Below are 13948 nucleotides of genomic sequence, written 5' to 3'. Positions count from 1 at the left end.
GCCTCCCCCGCTGATTCTGGGGTTGGCAGAACTTAGGTGGGTTTCCAGGGCGGTGGAGTGAGCAAGAGTCCAGAGGCTCACTGGGGTCAGGTCAGGCAGCAGACTGGAGAGACAAGGAACAGGCCAGTGGTTGGCAGGCGGCAGACAAGCATAGACAGGGTAGTATGCAAGAGGTAAAGTCCAGGCGGCAGGCAGTTGTGGTCAGGTCTAAAGTAGGAGGTCAATACCAGGAGGTCAGGCCACAGATGGACAAAAACACATGAGAGACACTGGACTAGACTGGGATGAGGAGACAATGCTGGACGAAGCAAGCTGTGCAAGACACAGTCAGGAATTCAGGATAATCCGGAGCAACACGCTCTGCTTCTTGGGCAGGTGAGGCGCCGTGCAGGACCCTAACCGCATGACGTCGTCGGGGAGCGGCGGGACTGGCCTTTCCTGCCGCGGAGCCTTCAAGAGCTGGCGTGCCGTGCATGCAGGTGCCTAGGGAATGGCGCAGTGCGGCGGCGGAGGTGCAGCTGCCATCCTGCTGCGGGAGCGGTGCGAGGTGGCTTCCAGGCCGCCCCGCGAGCCAGGGCAAGGTGGGGGGTAAGTGATGCCGGTTGCGGGTGGGTCCTGCGACCGGCGAATGCAACACAGCCCTCGCTGCCTGTGGAGCTGGCTCTGCTTATGCCACGGAGAAGCCCAGCAGGGAGGCTGGAGCTCAGCAGGCTGCACAGGAAGGGCAGCCGCCAGCCATAGGATTGTTACTCGGTCCTCTTGTTGGTGCCTCCAGCGCAGTCCCACGCATGCTCTCTGCATCTACGAAGCACCGTGCAGAAGGGAACGGCACCAGCGGCAGCAACAAGGGAGTAAGTAAGACATTGTGGCCACTGGTTGCCCTTTCTGTCTGGCCGGTAGAGGATGGATTTTAACTGGCTTGGCAAGACCCATTTTAGGGAGCGGGAGTACTTGCTACCTCTTCTCCCAGCAGTGACGCCTGCGCTCTGAAAATGGGCTAAAAACAAAAGTGTGTTTTCCTGCTGTGCGACTTTTACTGAGAATTGCCCTTCTGCCCCACCCCCAAGATGCGTTCTCAGATCCGTCCCGTACTTCCGTGCACGTGACATCGAGCTTGGATGCGCACCGGCTTGCCTCTGAAATCGTAGGCGATGCCTCTTGTCTGCCTGCCTCAGTGCAGTTGCTGGAGAGAGGGAAAATGGGCCAAAGATGCGACTGTTTGCATTTCTCACCTCCGCCACCAAATCTTTTGTATCCACATCTGACTCTGACCTTTCAAAGCTTGTGGTGTGTGTGTGGTTTTCCCTTGTGGAGACTTGGATTCCAGCCATTATGTATTGGCCCAAGACCGTACAGCCATCATGTGAAATAACAGGGGGAAACGTGGAGTCAGTTGAAAGGGGACAGAAGGCAACTGTTCATACCAGAATGGACCGTTCTCTTAAGGGGATGGGGGATTAAGGCGTGTGTGTGTACATAGAAAGCTTGCTGGTTTCTTTCAAGCCATTCAGGTGTAGGGGAGGAGCCCAGAGGAGCCTGAATAGTGCAAGCGAGGAAGGGGGCCCTGTAAACACATTGGGAGTCTCTCTGGGGTTTGCTCTATTGATATTTTTTTGCCATAACATGGGGCAGATGTTGAAGAGTTTGCAGTTCGATTCCTGGTGGGGAGGTTGGCTAGTATCCTTCACATGTATACAGGGTGTTGGCATAAACCGACCTTGCATTACATTAAAATGCACAGGCAGCCTTCCTGGGGAAAGATATCTGTGCCTGCTGTCCAACTGTCCTTGGCCCCGAAATGATACCCACGGGCCACGTTGTAACAGAACGCAGAAACTGAGAACTTGGCAGCAGAGAGAGTCTGCAAGGCCTTTTCCAGGCTCTGCCTGTCTGCAATCCTGCCCATCCTAATTAACCGGGAGTCTTACCACCCCCCCCCCCCCCCCCGACTTCCCTGCAGCTAAGGGACCTCTGCGCTCATCCTAAGCCACCTTTGTGACAGAGGTCCTGCCCCATGCATCCTCCACCCTTTCTGCAAAGAAATATTACAAGTGTAAGGGGGCCATCAAAAATGAATGGCAAAAAAAAGAGCCAGGTGCACGCGTAGACTCACTGCCCCAACCTGCCCGCTGCCTCTGGGGCAGTGGTGCCCAAGGCTGGTGCTGTGACCCGCAGAGAGGCTGCACTGTGTTCCAGAGCCCAGTTTATGTCCGTTTTCATCTTTGTACCCACAGGAAATGCAGAAAAGGTGAAACTGATTTTAATTGTATTTATCTTTTATGGCCTAGTTTTATTGTGGCTTTTTCTCCATCGTGCATCTATGGGGGGAAAAAAATTCATAGTAAATAAGGCCCTCGATTATGATTATTAAGGCACAGCTTTGGGCGGGGCACCAAGAGGAGAGCCTAACCGAACTGGAGTCGAGCATCAAAAGGCCGGAAAAAAGCAAATCTGCATTTTTGAATGTGACTGACGGTGACAAACACAAGAGGCCTCAAATTCTGCCTCTGCTGGGGAAGACAGAATTATTCTGTGGAAGGTAATCAAGGTGCCCACGTTTCGGCAAACGCCGTGGGTAGTTTTCATCCGTGGGTGCTTTCCTGGAAAAATGGAGGCAAAACTTCGTGGACAGTTTTGCTTTGACCATGGTGTTTTGTTTTTTTTCAAGGGAAACTTAATGCTGGGAATTCTGATAATTCCAAACCTGACCAAACCTGACCAAACGTCACCCCAGGAATGCCTCCAAACGATTGTGGGTTGCTGATATACCCGGGTCCTTTTACCCACATATAGGATGGGCAGTAATCAGAAAGCCCATTCACACGAGGGGGGGTGGGTGGGGGGGAAGGGCTCCCCTTGTATATTTACTAGAGAAGATACTTAGGGATGCAAGACCCTGGTTCAGCTCCCTTTGAGCTCGATTTCATGACCTCTCGTTCCAGAACTTCATTTTACTGCAAAATATTTCTTGTGCATTATTTATAACTTTGAGCTATTGGGACATCTCATCATATTTCTTCTGCTCCCCCCCCCCCCCCAATTCGGTGTGTAGTTAGCTTTGTGGCCCTCGAGGGGAAGGCCGATAACTCGCAGCGCATCTCTCCACTGTGGTGCCAGAGCTTCCGGCTTTTTGCTCTGAGCTTAACAAGGCCACAGGGGAACAAGTCGAAGTCCCCCTGGGCCAGGTAAAGCAAACCAAACTCGGGCGTACCTCACCCCGCTCGATGTGCTCCAGCTTGCTGCGGCGCGGGAACCTTGCACGATGCAACTTGTTCCGGTAAGAGGTGCCGTCCACGAAACACCTGTCAACATGTGAAAAATAAGTCCAGAATCTGTTGAGAAGGCTGTTCTCCCAGGGGTTGTGCAGAGGGAGTCAGCATTCGTCGTGGTGTCCCGTCCCGTCCCCCCCAGGCCAGTGGTGCCTCTCCGAGTGCCCGGCCTACGCTGTGACCCTCAGCCTGTTCGAAGCCTGGCATCCATGGGGGGAGGGGGAGGGGGGCGGAGTCGCTGGACTGTGTGTCTGCCATCCCGCGGGTCTCGAGTCAGCCTCTACTTAGGCCGCTGTTCTCTGCTGGGCTGCGCGGGATGGTTGCTCTGGCGCCGTACGTGCAATGTCTTTGCTCCCCAGGGAGCTTCTCTTCCGAGCCAGCCATCTTCACGTAGCCAAGCATTGCTTCCAGGGCTGTGACTGGCATCTGTTTCACCCCCCCACCCCCACAGCGCCCCCATGTGACATACTGGAGCACGGCACCAAAATGGGTCCCAGATTGATGGAGAGGCACAACCTGAACAGGAGACTTTATTTCTTTTTAAATTTTTTTTTTTTTTTCAGAAACTGAGAGGGTATCAAAAGCCTAAACACGGTCTCCTCCGTTCAGTTGCATTTTCATCTGCTCATGGTTTTGTTCTGAGTTGGGGGGGAGGGACTGGAGAGGCAGGGTGATATCAAGCATCCATGCAGAGAGCTCTCTTTCCTCAGAATGAAGCTAGCACTTGTTCTTGCTGTCTTACAGCTAAGAAAGCTCCGGATGGCTCCGTCATTCCCAATGGTTATTGTGATTTCTGTCTAGGCGGCTCCAAGAAGACCGGCTGTCCCGAGGACCTCATCTCTTGCGCTGATTGTGGACGATCTGGTAATACTTCTCCCTTGCTTGCAGACTCATGTGTCGCAGCTGCGCTCCTGAGATTATGCGTTGAGAATGGGGGGGGGGGGGGGGGGGAGGGAGGTTGGATGTGGCATTGACTGGGATTGGGGAAACGGTGGAAGAGCGCTGCAGTGCTAAATAGGGGTGGCCCGGGTCGGTACTCCAGGGAACAAAGGGGGGGTTTTCCTTTTAAACCAGCACTGATCTAGTTCCCTGCACGGTGTAGGAGGACGCACTCCCTTCTAAGCCATTTCTGACCCAGTGTCTCGGCATGGTGTTGGAGGGACGGGGGCTCTTCCCTCTGAGCCTGCACTGACCCAGTGTCTCGGCATGGTGTTGGAGGGACGGGGGCTCTTCCCTCTGAGCCTGCACTGACCCAGTGTCTCGGCATGGTGTTGGGGACACTGACCTAGTGTTTGAACATGGTTTTAGGGTTGCTCTTCCCTCTGAGCCAGTATCAGGGCCAGTTCTTCCATTAGGTGAACGGGGGGAGGGGGGGGGGAAATGTTTAGGGTATGAGAGCTGCCCTCTGTAAGGCCCGTCACCACAAGACAGAACATAATGGATGCTGGGTAGATGTGGGGCGTGCAGAGACAGACTGAGACAGGCTAGTAATTCAGCGCCAGCCTCCCCCCCTCCCAAGCCTCACCAGCTTTTCTCTCCCCTGCCTCTGTCTAGCTGCTCCCCCTGCACGCAGCATAAGATTGTCGGCGTAACAGCAGCCTGCAGGGGAAAGAGCTGAATGCAGGCCCTGGGAGATTTCAGTGCCCTCTTGGTGTGGAGACAGAAAGGAAGCAGGGTGGGGGAGTTGTGCTGGGCAGGTGAGGGTGAGGTGAAGAGAGAGAGAGAGCGAGGATGCTGGAGTGATCCTGGTGTGCTGAGAAAAGTGTGAAGGGAAGCAGGCTGGAGAGAAGGAGAGAGGAGAGATGCTGGACAGGGGGATAGAAATGAGGTACGCTGGGCATTGAGGCTAGGGGGCAAAGGGAGAGGTGATGCAGGACTTGGCAGAGGGTGCGAGGAGAATGCGATGCAGGCATGGAAAGGGGACCTAGGGCACCCGCCCCTGGCCAGCACTGACCCAGTGTGTCTGAGCTGTCTTTCCTCTTCGCCCGGTACTGCCCCAGTGTGATGTCTGGAGACATTCTGCCCTCCCTCTGTGCCAGCCCGGAGTTCAAGGTCACTCCTCCCTGGATTCAGTGTCTGAGCATGACATTTTCGATGTTAGCGTGTGTCGCCTCAGTTTGGGGAATAGCCATTAATACATGTTAAAAGCGGCCACTCCTTCCTGTAAGGCAGCAGAAACCGGGGCGCTCTTCCTCTGAGCACAATGCTGCTTGCAGTATCCTCCTTTTGAGATATTAATAGACGATTGTCTTTCTGCTGTGGACGTTGAAGGCCAGGCTGTTCATTCCAGTCTTGAGGATTAATTGCAGAATGGTTATCGTCTTGCACCTACTGAAATTCTCTCTGTACAAAGAAGCAAAATGATTGTAGAGGGGAAAGCTCTTTCCCATGCTGCCGTCTACGTCCCCCGTGCCGCGGCAGAGATCCCATTTTTTTTTTGCCAGAATCAATCCAACCGCACCAACTCTGCCCATTGCGCGGTGCCTTTAAGAAACCAGCCGCGTGTTAGCCGTTTGCACAAAGGACATTGTGCCAGCCTGAGTGCGGTTGCAGCTAGGCTTGGATTTTATCTGAATACGCTTTCCGTTCTGCGAAGCAGCCCCTCGCCAGCCTTTGAACTGAATGCTCCGTGGCTGGCACCTGCCTGGGTGTAAATCCTGATCCTTCTCGGTCCCCGCTCCCCGCTGGGCCGACTTTGCCGTCTGCTGCAGTTCAAGTAGTGCTCGACCTTCGCTCTGGAGCTGAAGGGTTTTGAAGGGCTCCCCTGGGCTTGGTGGAGGCCCTTCAAGGCTGCTGTGTGGCCGGGGGTGGGGGAGGGAGGGAGGGACGCTCTCGGCACTAGCTGAGATTTAATCATCAGGGAAACATGGACTCTTGCCTCAGGGCCCGATGTAATAAGGTGCGTTCAGAGTGCACGGTTTTACCCGCAGTTGTATGCACGTTTTTTGTTTTTCTTTTGAGTAAACGTTACTCCTGATGCAGCAAGGAGTTTACGTACCCAAAAAAAAATGTGTGCCCAGCACTCTGCATGCTGCGTATTTGCTTATTTTTGACTTGGGTTCCATCTTTCAGGCACTTCAAAGGGACGGTTCCCTGGCATGGAAGTCACGTGCTCATGCAGCCGTTAGTTGTTGGCCTCCCAGTGCAGAGAGGTTGCTCTGGCTGAACTCCTGTTTTCTTAGTGCTGGAAATCTTACTCCCACTCTGATGTGGCGTCAAGGTTCTGGCGCTAGCGTCAGTCTAATGGGCAGAAGCTGCAGCTCCAGTGCCGGGACCTGTAATTGAGATTTCTGCGCGGAAAGCAATTTTGTACGCATAAATCATATTTTATGCATACAAATCCTGTTTTGTGCACACGTGAGTCTTTTATGTGCACACCTCTGAGGGATTCATTCTCCTGCTACCCCATATTAAAATGAGTGATCAGGCTGTACTGAGCATATTTTACCTGGGGTTTGTGTGCACATTTTCCGGGCAATGTGCTCCTTTTAGCTCCTGATGCGTAGCTTACTGCATCGGAAGTTAAATGTTTTTTACTGTGAGGTTTAGCGCCCAGTTTTAAGCCCTCACTCCTTACCCGTTGATTTAGAGCCTATCTAGCGGGCTGATACAGTAAAGTCCGTGGGAGAGCGGGTGAACGCCCGCTCTCCCGGCGCTTGCACAGGCCACTCGCCTGTGCGCGCGATTCTGTATTTAAATGAGGCCCGGCGGTAAAAACGGGCAAAAGGAGGCGCTAGGGACACTAGCGCGTCCCTAGCGCCTCCTTTTGGACCGGAGCGGTGGCTGTCAGCGGGTTTGACAGCCGACGCTCAATTTTACCGGCACCGGTTTTCGACCCGACAGCCGCCGGCCGATTTCAATTTTTTTTTTTTTTTACTTTTGGAAAGTTTCGGGACCTCCGACTTAATATCGCCATATCATCCAACCTTTGGGTAGGCGCTAATTTCTGAAAGCAAAATGTAAGGCTTGGCTGCACATTTTGCTTTGTGAATCGCACGGGAATACCTAATAGGGCCATCAACATGCATTTGCATGTTGCTGGCGCTATTAGGTTCAGGGGATTGGACGCGCGTTTTCGGCCCCTTACTGAATAAGGGGTAAGGGAAAACGCACGTCCAGTGGCGGGTTAACAGTGCGCTCCATCAGCCTGTAGGGCAGCAGCTTAGCCTCATGCTTAGTGTACAGGAGACCTGCCTTTCCCTCAGGCTGCTAAAAGAGTCCTGCCAGTCCCTCAAGCTTTTGCACTTGTGTTCTCTCGCGAGTGCACTACACAGGAAGTCCTCAACTTAAGATACTTCAAGTTACAATGAGTCAGAGTTTCTGCAATTCTAAATCGACCATCATCATCCAACTTACAACTCTTGTTTCATCTTTAAGACATCTGAGCATCTCCCAGCGGGCACACATTGCTGTGCCGATGGCTGCGAGGCCTGGCGAGGGACTTCATCTCGTCAGTACAGTGTCCTGTATGCATGCCTTGGTACCTTCCCCTTCCAACCAAAGAAAAAGCATTGCTTTAAAATGCGTCTGTGCTTTTGACAGCACTACTTATTACTAAATTCTTATCAGATCATCTGTTTTGACTTGCAGTGTTTTCTGGTACTGAAGGGTGTCTTAATTCCGAGGACTTCCTGTATAGTGGTGGGAGGAGGAAACAGCTCCCTGATCTCTTCAAGGCACGGGGATCTCTTCAAGGCATGGGGATTGCCCTGGGGCACAGATCACGAAAGCCCCAACTCAGGGTGCATTCTGGGCGGGCAGCCTGGCGAGCAGCTGCCGGGACCTCTGCTGCAGCCTCCCTGCGTCTGAAGCAAGATGGCGGGACGTATGTCTCTCTGTCTGCAGGGCAATCCTATGAAAACTAATCAAGAAAAGCATAGCAACTAAAAAAAAAAAAAAAAATTACAGATGTTTTCTTCCATTCTTTAGACTAAAATTAGATTCCTGTTAACTGCTGGTGAAAGCGAGCAGATTCTAAAAGCAGACTTTGCTCACCCCTCTGTGCGGGATCTGTGGCTCTTGGCTTTCTCGCCAGGCTGCTGATCTGCTTTGGACATTATTGCAGCACAGCTGAGAAACAGTTTTGTAATTTTCGTATGCATGGTTCCAAGAGCAAAAGTCGCTGCTCAGCACGGGACACGCTCAGACACATGGGGACGGTGGGCTTGCATGCAGCAGAGGCGTTGGTTATCATGGTCAAACCTTAACCCTCTCCGCCAAGGACGGGGGCAGGGATATTGCTCTGGAAAGGAGCCTAGAATTGAAATGATCTAGGAGAATACCGAGTCCGTCCCTTCTCGGGCTGGAGAGCTCAGGGGACAGGCACAGAGCCTGTCACTTCGGGGCCTTGGCACCGGCTTTCTGCCTCGGGAAAAGGGCACAGGACTGAAGTTTGTGGGGGACTGGAATCTCCTTATCTCCTCGCCCAAGGACATTGCAGGGTCCATTCTGGGGTGGCTGTGAGGGTTTTGCGGGTGAGGGTAGCTTGCTGTCCACGATGTACCCGATCGGGGAAGGGGGAGGGGGGGGGGAGCTGGTGTTGCAGGCGCCAGGGAAGCTTTGCCTTCGTGCGCTGCCTCCTAGGAGACCCAGGTTTCTGTTCTCCGCTGACACGCTGAGACCCAACGGCCATTCCCTGCTTTCTCTTCTCCTCTTGCCCCCCCCCCCCCCTGCAGGCCACCCTTCCTGTTTACAGTTCACGGTGAACATGACGGCCGCGGTGCGGACCTATCGCTGGCAGTGCATCGAGTGCAAGTCCTGCAGTCTCTGTGGCACTTCGGAGAATGACGTGAGTGTGCGGCCTCCCGTGTGTGTGTGTGTGTGTGTCCGAGGGGACAGGGAGAGGGGCTGTGTGTGTGTGTGTGTGTGGGGGGGGGGGGGGGGTTGGACGCTGAGAGAGAGAGAAAAGAGGGGGGGGGGGAACGGCAGAAAGGGAGGGACGCAGAGCATGACGGAGGGAGACCTTGGTGTAGTTGATTAGCCCAGTCGTTATCAAGAAAGTAGAATCAATTGTCGGACCACAGCGAGCCACGACTGGCAAAGAGCGGGCGGGTCCCTGGATGCCAGGGTTTGGAAAGCTCCAGAGGCGTCGAGCTCTGCTAACTGTGATTTCTCTCCTTTTGGGCCGGGGTGGGCTACGGGACAGGACCAGCTTCTCTTCTGCGACGACTGTGATCGAGGCTACCACATGTACTGCCTGAGGCCCCCGATGTGTGAGCCCCCCGAAGGTAAGAACTTCCCACCCTACTCTTATTCCTCAGCCCCTTCTCTCGGTATAAGGGGGGGGGGGGGCCCCCGCGCTCCGAGTTTCCCAGGTCAGCGCCTTACACTGTGATTCCTTGCTCTTTTGTTCTTTGCCTTCAGTTGCATTCCTTGTCGAAGACTATTTTATGGGGCGGGGCGGGGCGGGGGGGGTTTCTCCTGAGATATTTGTCCACCCTATTTCACTTCACGTCCAGGTATGGATTTACATGCAGGTCTGCTAGGCCTTAGTTCTGCCCTCCAGTCTGATTCACGCCTCCAGTGGACCTTCGGTCACCTCCCGGTCAGGCCTCTGGCAAGCGCACTCAGCAGAAGGCAGTGACGGGGGGGGGGGGGGACGCAGCTGGCCCTCACAGGCCCCACCACACACATGGAAGGCTTGAGGAGGCAGAGCCACTGAAGAGCCTATGGGCACGGTCTCTGCACTCCCCGCTTCCTACTGATGGCGCCACAGCAGCGCTGAGGTCTGTCGGGGTAAATGGGAAGGGGATTGGAGATCCAGGTGGGAGGTTAGGGATTGAATTCATGGTCTGGCGGAAAGAGGGGGGGGGGCAGCATCGTGAAACTGGCGCTGACAGTGCCTAAGAGTAGCAAAAGCAGAGATTCCCTCTGAACAAGGTGGATGCTCTTGTCTTTTGCTGAATTGCTGTCACTGCTGTACAAAGCAATGCTCGCATCTCCTTGTACGTTCCAGAGCCCCAGCTGCCTCCTTTCCATTTCTCCTCTAGTTCACCCCTCCATGACAAAAAAAAAAATCAGCCAGAGGCTGCTGTTGCCTGTTAACCTCCTGAAGGACTTGAAGGAGTAATCGCACTCTAAGGAATGTCCATTGACCATAATGACCTGTTTGACCAGTCTGGGTTCCAGAGAATCACACAACTTCAAGGTTCCTGCCCTAAAGAGCTGACAGGGGCACAAATTGATTTGCTTTGGGGTTGCACAGTAAAAATGGTGCTAGCACTGGGTTAGGAGCCCTGGCCATACATGGAGAAATATCTCCAGATCATCACAGTCCTTATCGGCGTGGTGCCTTGTAGCGCTCCCCAGCGAATGGGGGGGGGGGGGGGGGGCCCAGAATATCTGGTTTCTAGCCTTAGGTCCATCTCGCCAATGCCTGCTTTTATTTCTCACATTCCTATACAGCCCCTCTTGTCAAAATAAATACATACAGCCGCCGTTCCAGAGAGGGAGCCATTTGGAGCTAAGTAAGGTTAATAGATGCCTGTAAAACACAAGGTAGTGCTAAAATGTGTCATCTTAAGAGATATTTGTGCATCGTAAAAAAGGATTTATCTGTTCATAAAAGTCCCATGCCTCGTTCCCATGGGTTTCTCCGCATCGGCATTAGTTTCTCTTCCATATTCTTCGTTTCCACTGGTAGATTTCATGGCAGAGTAGATGTAGGCCTAGGTCTGTGTGCACACGAGTGGGGGGTGCCATTCTTACTGGGGGTGGGGGTCGAGCTGAATGGGTCCTCAGGCCCAAGCTTGATCTTTGAGAGGGAGGATGGATGATGCGCCAGAGCCTGAGGGTCAACAGGATTTAAAGTGATTAAGTTTTCAGACTGTCTGGATTGGGTTAGAAACCGTCAGCCTGTCTTATCCATGGGCTTTATACCAATTTTCAGAGTAAAACTGCACACCTGTTTCTACATTGAAACTGACCGCTGGGGGAAAAGTACATGTTCACCATCGTTTTTCTGCGGGTACAGTTTTGCTGGAAAAGTCTGGGCGAAGATTTGAAAATGTTGTCTAGGAAGGAATGTCTCCTTCCGCAGGAAGGCAAGCCCTTGGTTTGGCTGACAGGCTACGCATGCTTTTAGCCACAGCGAGGGAGGGTAATTTTAAGACTGCTGATTATCACGGAGAAAACATTTTGAAAATTGGCCATAAGGTATTGGGGCGGACTCGTGTGTGGGAAGGGGTAAGAGTGTAATTTCATAATCCCTATCCTCTACCTCAATTGCCCACTGCCATGCAGTGAACAAGAGAGTCCACCTTAAAATAGCAGTAGCTAGTCTCGCTGAAATAATCAGCCTGCCCAATTATGGGCTCTGTTGCTTTCTTTTTGGGTCTTATTCCTAGGCCTCCTTTCTTTTGGTGGAGTGCTATTTCTTACAGGTTTTATATGGTGTTTTGGAATAAGTGGTGTACAGCTGTTGTAGAACTGCTTCCTCTCCTCCCCTTGGGCTGTAGTTTTACTGTTCCAAGTTACCATGAGGCCAAACCCCCTTTCTTGGCCTTCCCTGTTGGTCATATTTGTTATTAGCATAACCCAAGAGGGCTGTATCGTAAACACGTTAATATTTTACCATTCAGAACTTGCACACAGCACCATAAAGGAGAACTAGCGCTAAGAACCAGAGCCAAGATGTCAGTCTCAGCCCTGCGCCCTGGTCCTTGCTGTCTGTGGGAAATGGATCAGTTGAGTTCAGAAATCCTAACACCATATCCCCCACCCCTGCCTTTCACTTGCAGGCAGCTGGAGTTGTCATTTGTGCCTGAGACAACTGAAGGAAAAGGCTTCGGCGTACATCACCCTCACTTAAGAAGGATCCGGTTCCGGAGAACAGAGCTACAGACAAAGAACTGCCCTCCCCCCCCTCAACGCTCACCACGTCGCAGTGCGAGCCCAAACATTCCAGACCCCCAAAAAACTCAACATGCTGTCCTAAATTTTTTTTTCTTGGTTTCTGTAAATTTGGGGTAACAGTTGAGGATGCCGGGGCAAGGGGGGGTGGGAAGTATATGCAATCCGAAAGACGACAACCAACTTTGTCTTTTTTTTCTCTGCTGTACATTCATGTTGTACTGAGTATGCTCAGAGGAGTGTTGGCGCTATGAGAGTCAGTTGGAGAGTTGAATTAGGGGCTCGTGGCGCAGCTTTTCCTTTCCAAATCAATGCAAAAAACTTTCCAAAATGGAGGGCAGTGTTTAACTGCAGTGCATCGAGGTTATAACAAGCGACTGTCACTATGGGATTCATTTCTTGGCATTTTGGAGAGTCAGTTATGACCAAGGATGCGTCAGAATCGTGTTATTTCTTGGTTTGCTATCAATGGATGATTAGAATTAGATTACCTTCAATGCGTTGTCAGAATTAGGTTGTACAGCAGTCAATGGTTTATCCGAGTTTTGGTGGAATGCTAGCTGGTTTGTCAGTGTTTCGTCATTCTCAAGCCACTATAATGCCAGTGTTTGGTTATCCACAGTAGATGGTTCCCCAGAGTTACAGTGTCTACCAGTGGAAAGTCTGCCAGAATTTGGTTGTTCAGCACTTGATAGTTTACTAGAGTTAGGTTTCCCATTGGTAGAAAGTTTTATTAGAATTTGGTTGTTTTCAAGCCAGTAGTTTGCCAGAGTTAGGATGCGCACAAGTGGATAGCTGTCAATTTGCTTTTTTTACTAAAATTATCAGGGTTTCATTGTCCTCAAGCAAAGAGATTGTCAGAGTTTGGTTGTCTACAGCAGATAGTTTGGCTGCCAATCAGTTCATCAGTTTGAAGGTTTACCAGCAGAGAGCTTGCAAGAGGTTGGCTGTCCATAAGCCAATAGTGTCCCATAGTTTGGTTGTCTACCATATCTAGTTTATAAGAGTTTGGTTGTCCATCTACAAATTAAGAGAAAAAGCCTCAAGGAGCTTTTAATGATATATATAAGTAACATTTTTGTAAACAGGGGATGATAATACTTGCTTGATTGGGTGTGTGTGAGAGAGATTTGTTTTATTTGTTTAAATAGCATTTTGCCACATTTTTTTGGGTTGCTCTCTATTGTGTATGACATGCACAACCATTCAGGAACCTCAGATGAAATCCACTTGAAAGCCATAACTGCTGGGGGCCACTGTAAACAAGGGGCAGAACAAGAAACTCTTCAAGCATTGCACTGAGCATGCTCACCACAAAAGCTTCACTGGTTGACTGTTTGCTATCTTCTTGCGTGAGCGTGTGTGTATCTCTCTCTCTTTGGGTGTGGTGGGGTGGGGGGGAAGAAGTTTATTAAAAAAAAAAAAAAAGGATTAGGTAGGAAAACAATACTGTAAGCCATGGCTGTAGGTCTTGCCTTGGGACGAGCACTTTCTGCTATTACTGTCATACAGTCAATGGCATGGCCTCCTTCCCTCTCTCGGCATTGGCTCATGTTCGCCTGCATGGTGTATTGCGATGATAACATTTTTTTTTTTTTCTTCGTCATCACAAAATCATCAAACCAGTCACTGTTGTGGAAAAGAACTACTTGTCCTCCCTATTAAGATTCCTTAACCTTCCTCCACATCATCCACACCTTCCATAATGACATTTTCAGCCATGGGCAGTATTAGCAAACCATCATTCGTGCTGAAGCCGAAGGGATTCTCTGTACCCAAAATACTGGTCAAGGTTTGTGGAAGGAAGAGGTGCTTTAATGAAGGATACT

The 13948-nt window shown here is 51.5% G+C and overlaps 1 protein-coding gene across 2 annotated transcripts in view; it reads left to right on the top strand.

Annotated features, from left to right (window-relative positions):
- Positions 1-13444, top strand: part of DPF1 (double PHD fingers 1) — a 68052-nt gene extending 54608 nt beyond the window's left edge. For both annotated transcript variants that reach the window (XM_029620109.1, XM_029620110.1), the window contains 4 exons: positions 4014-4133; positions 8945-9057; positions 9415-9496; positions 12008-13444. In XM_029620109.1, coding sequence (XP_029475969.1) covers positions 4014-4133; positions 8945-9057; positions 9415-9496; positions 12008-12078 — 386 coding nt within the window. In that variant the 3' untranslated portion in view covers positions 12079-13444. The remainder of the gene's footprint in view (positions 1-4013; positions 4134-8944; positions 9058-9414; positions 9497-12007) is intronic.
- The last annotated feature ends 504 nt before the right edge of the window (positions 13445-13948 follow it).

This window comes from Rhinatrema bivittatum, chromosome 11, assembly GCF_901001135.1.
Source record: "Rhinatrema bivittatum chromosome 11, aRhiBiv1.1, whole genome shotgun sequence".
NCBI classification, from domain to species: Eukaryota; Metazoa; Chordata; class Amphibia; order Gymnophiona; family Rhinatrematidae; genus Rhinatrema; species Rhinatrema bivittatum.
The sequence above is the reverse complement of the archived record's forward strand: the minus strand, read 5'-3'. Positions and strand labels throughout refer to the sequence as shown.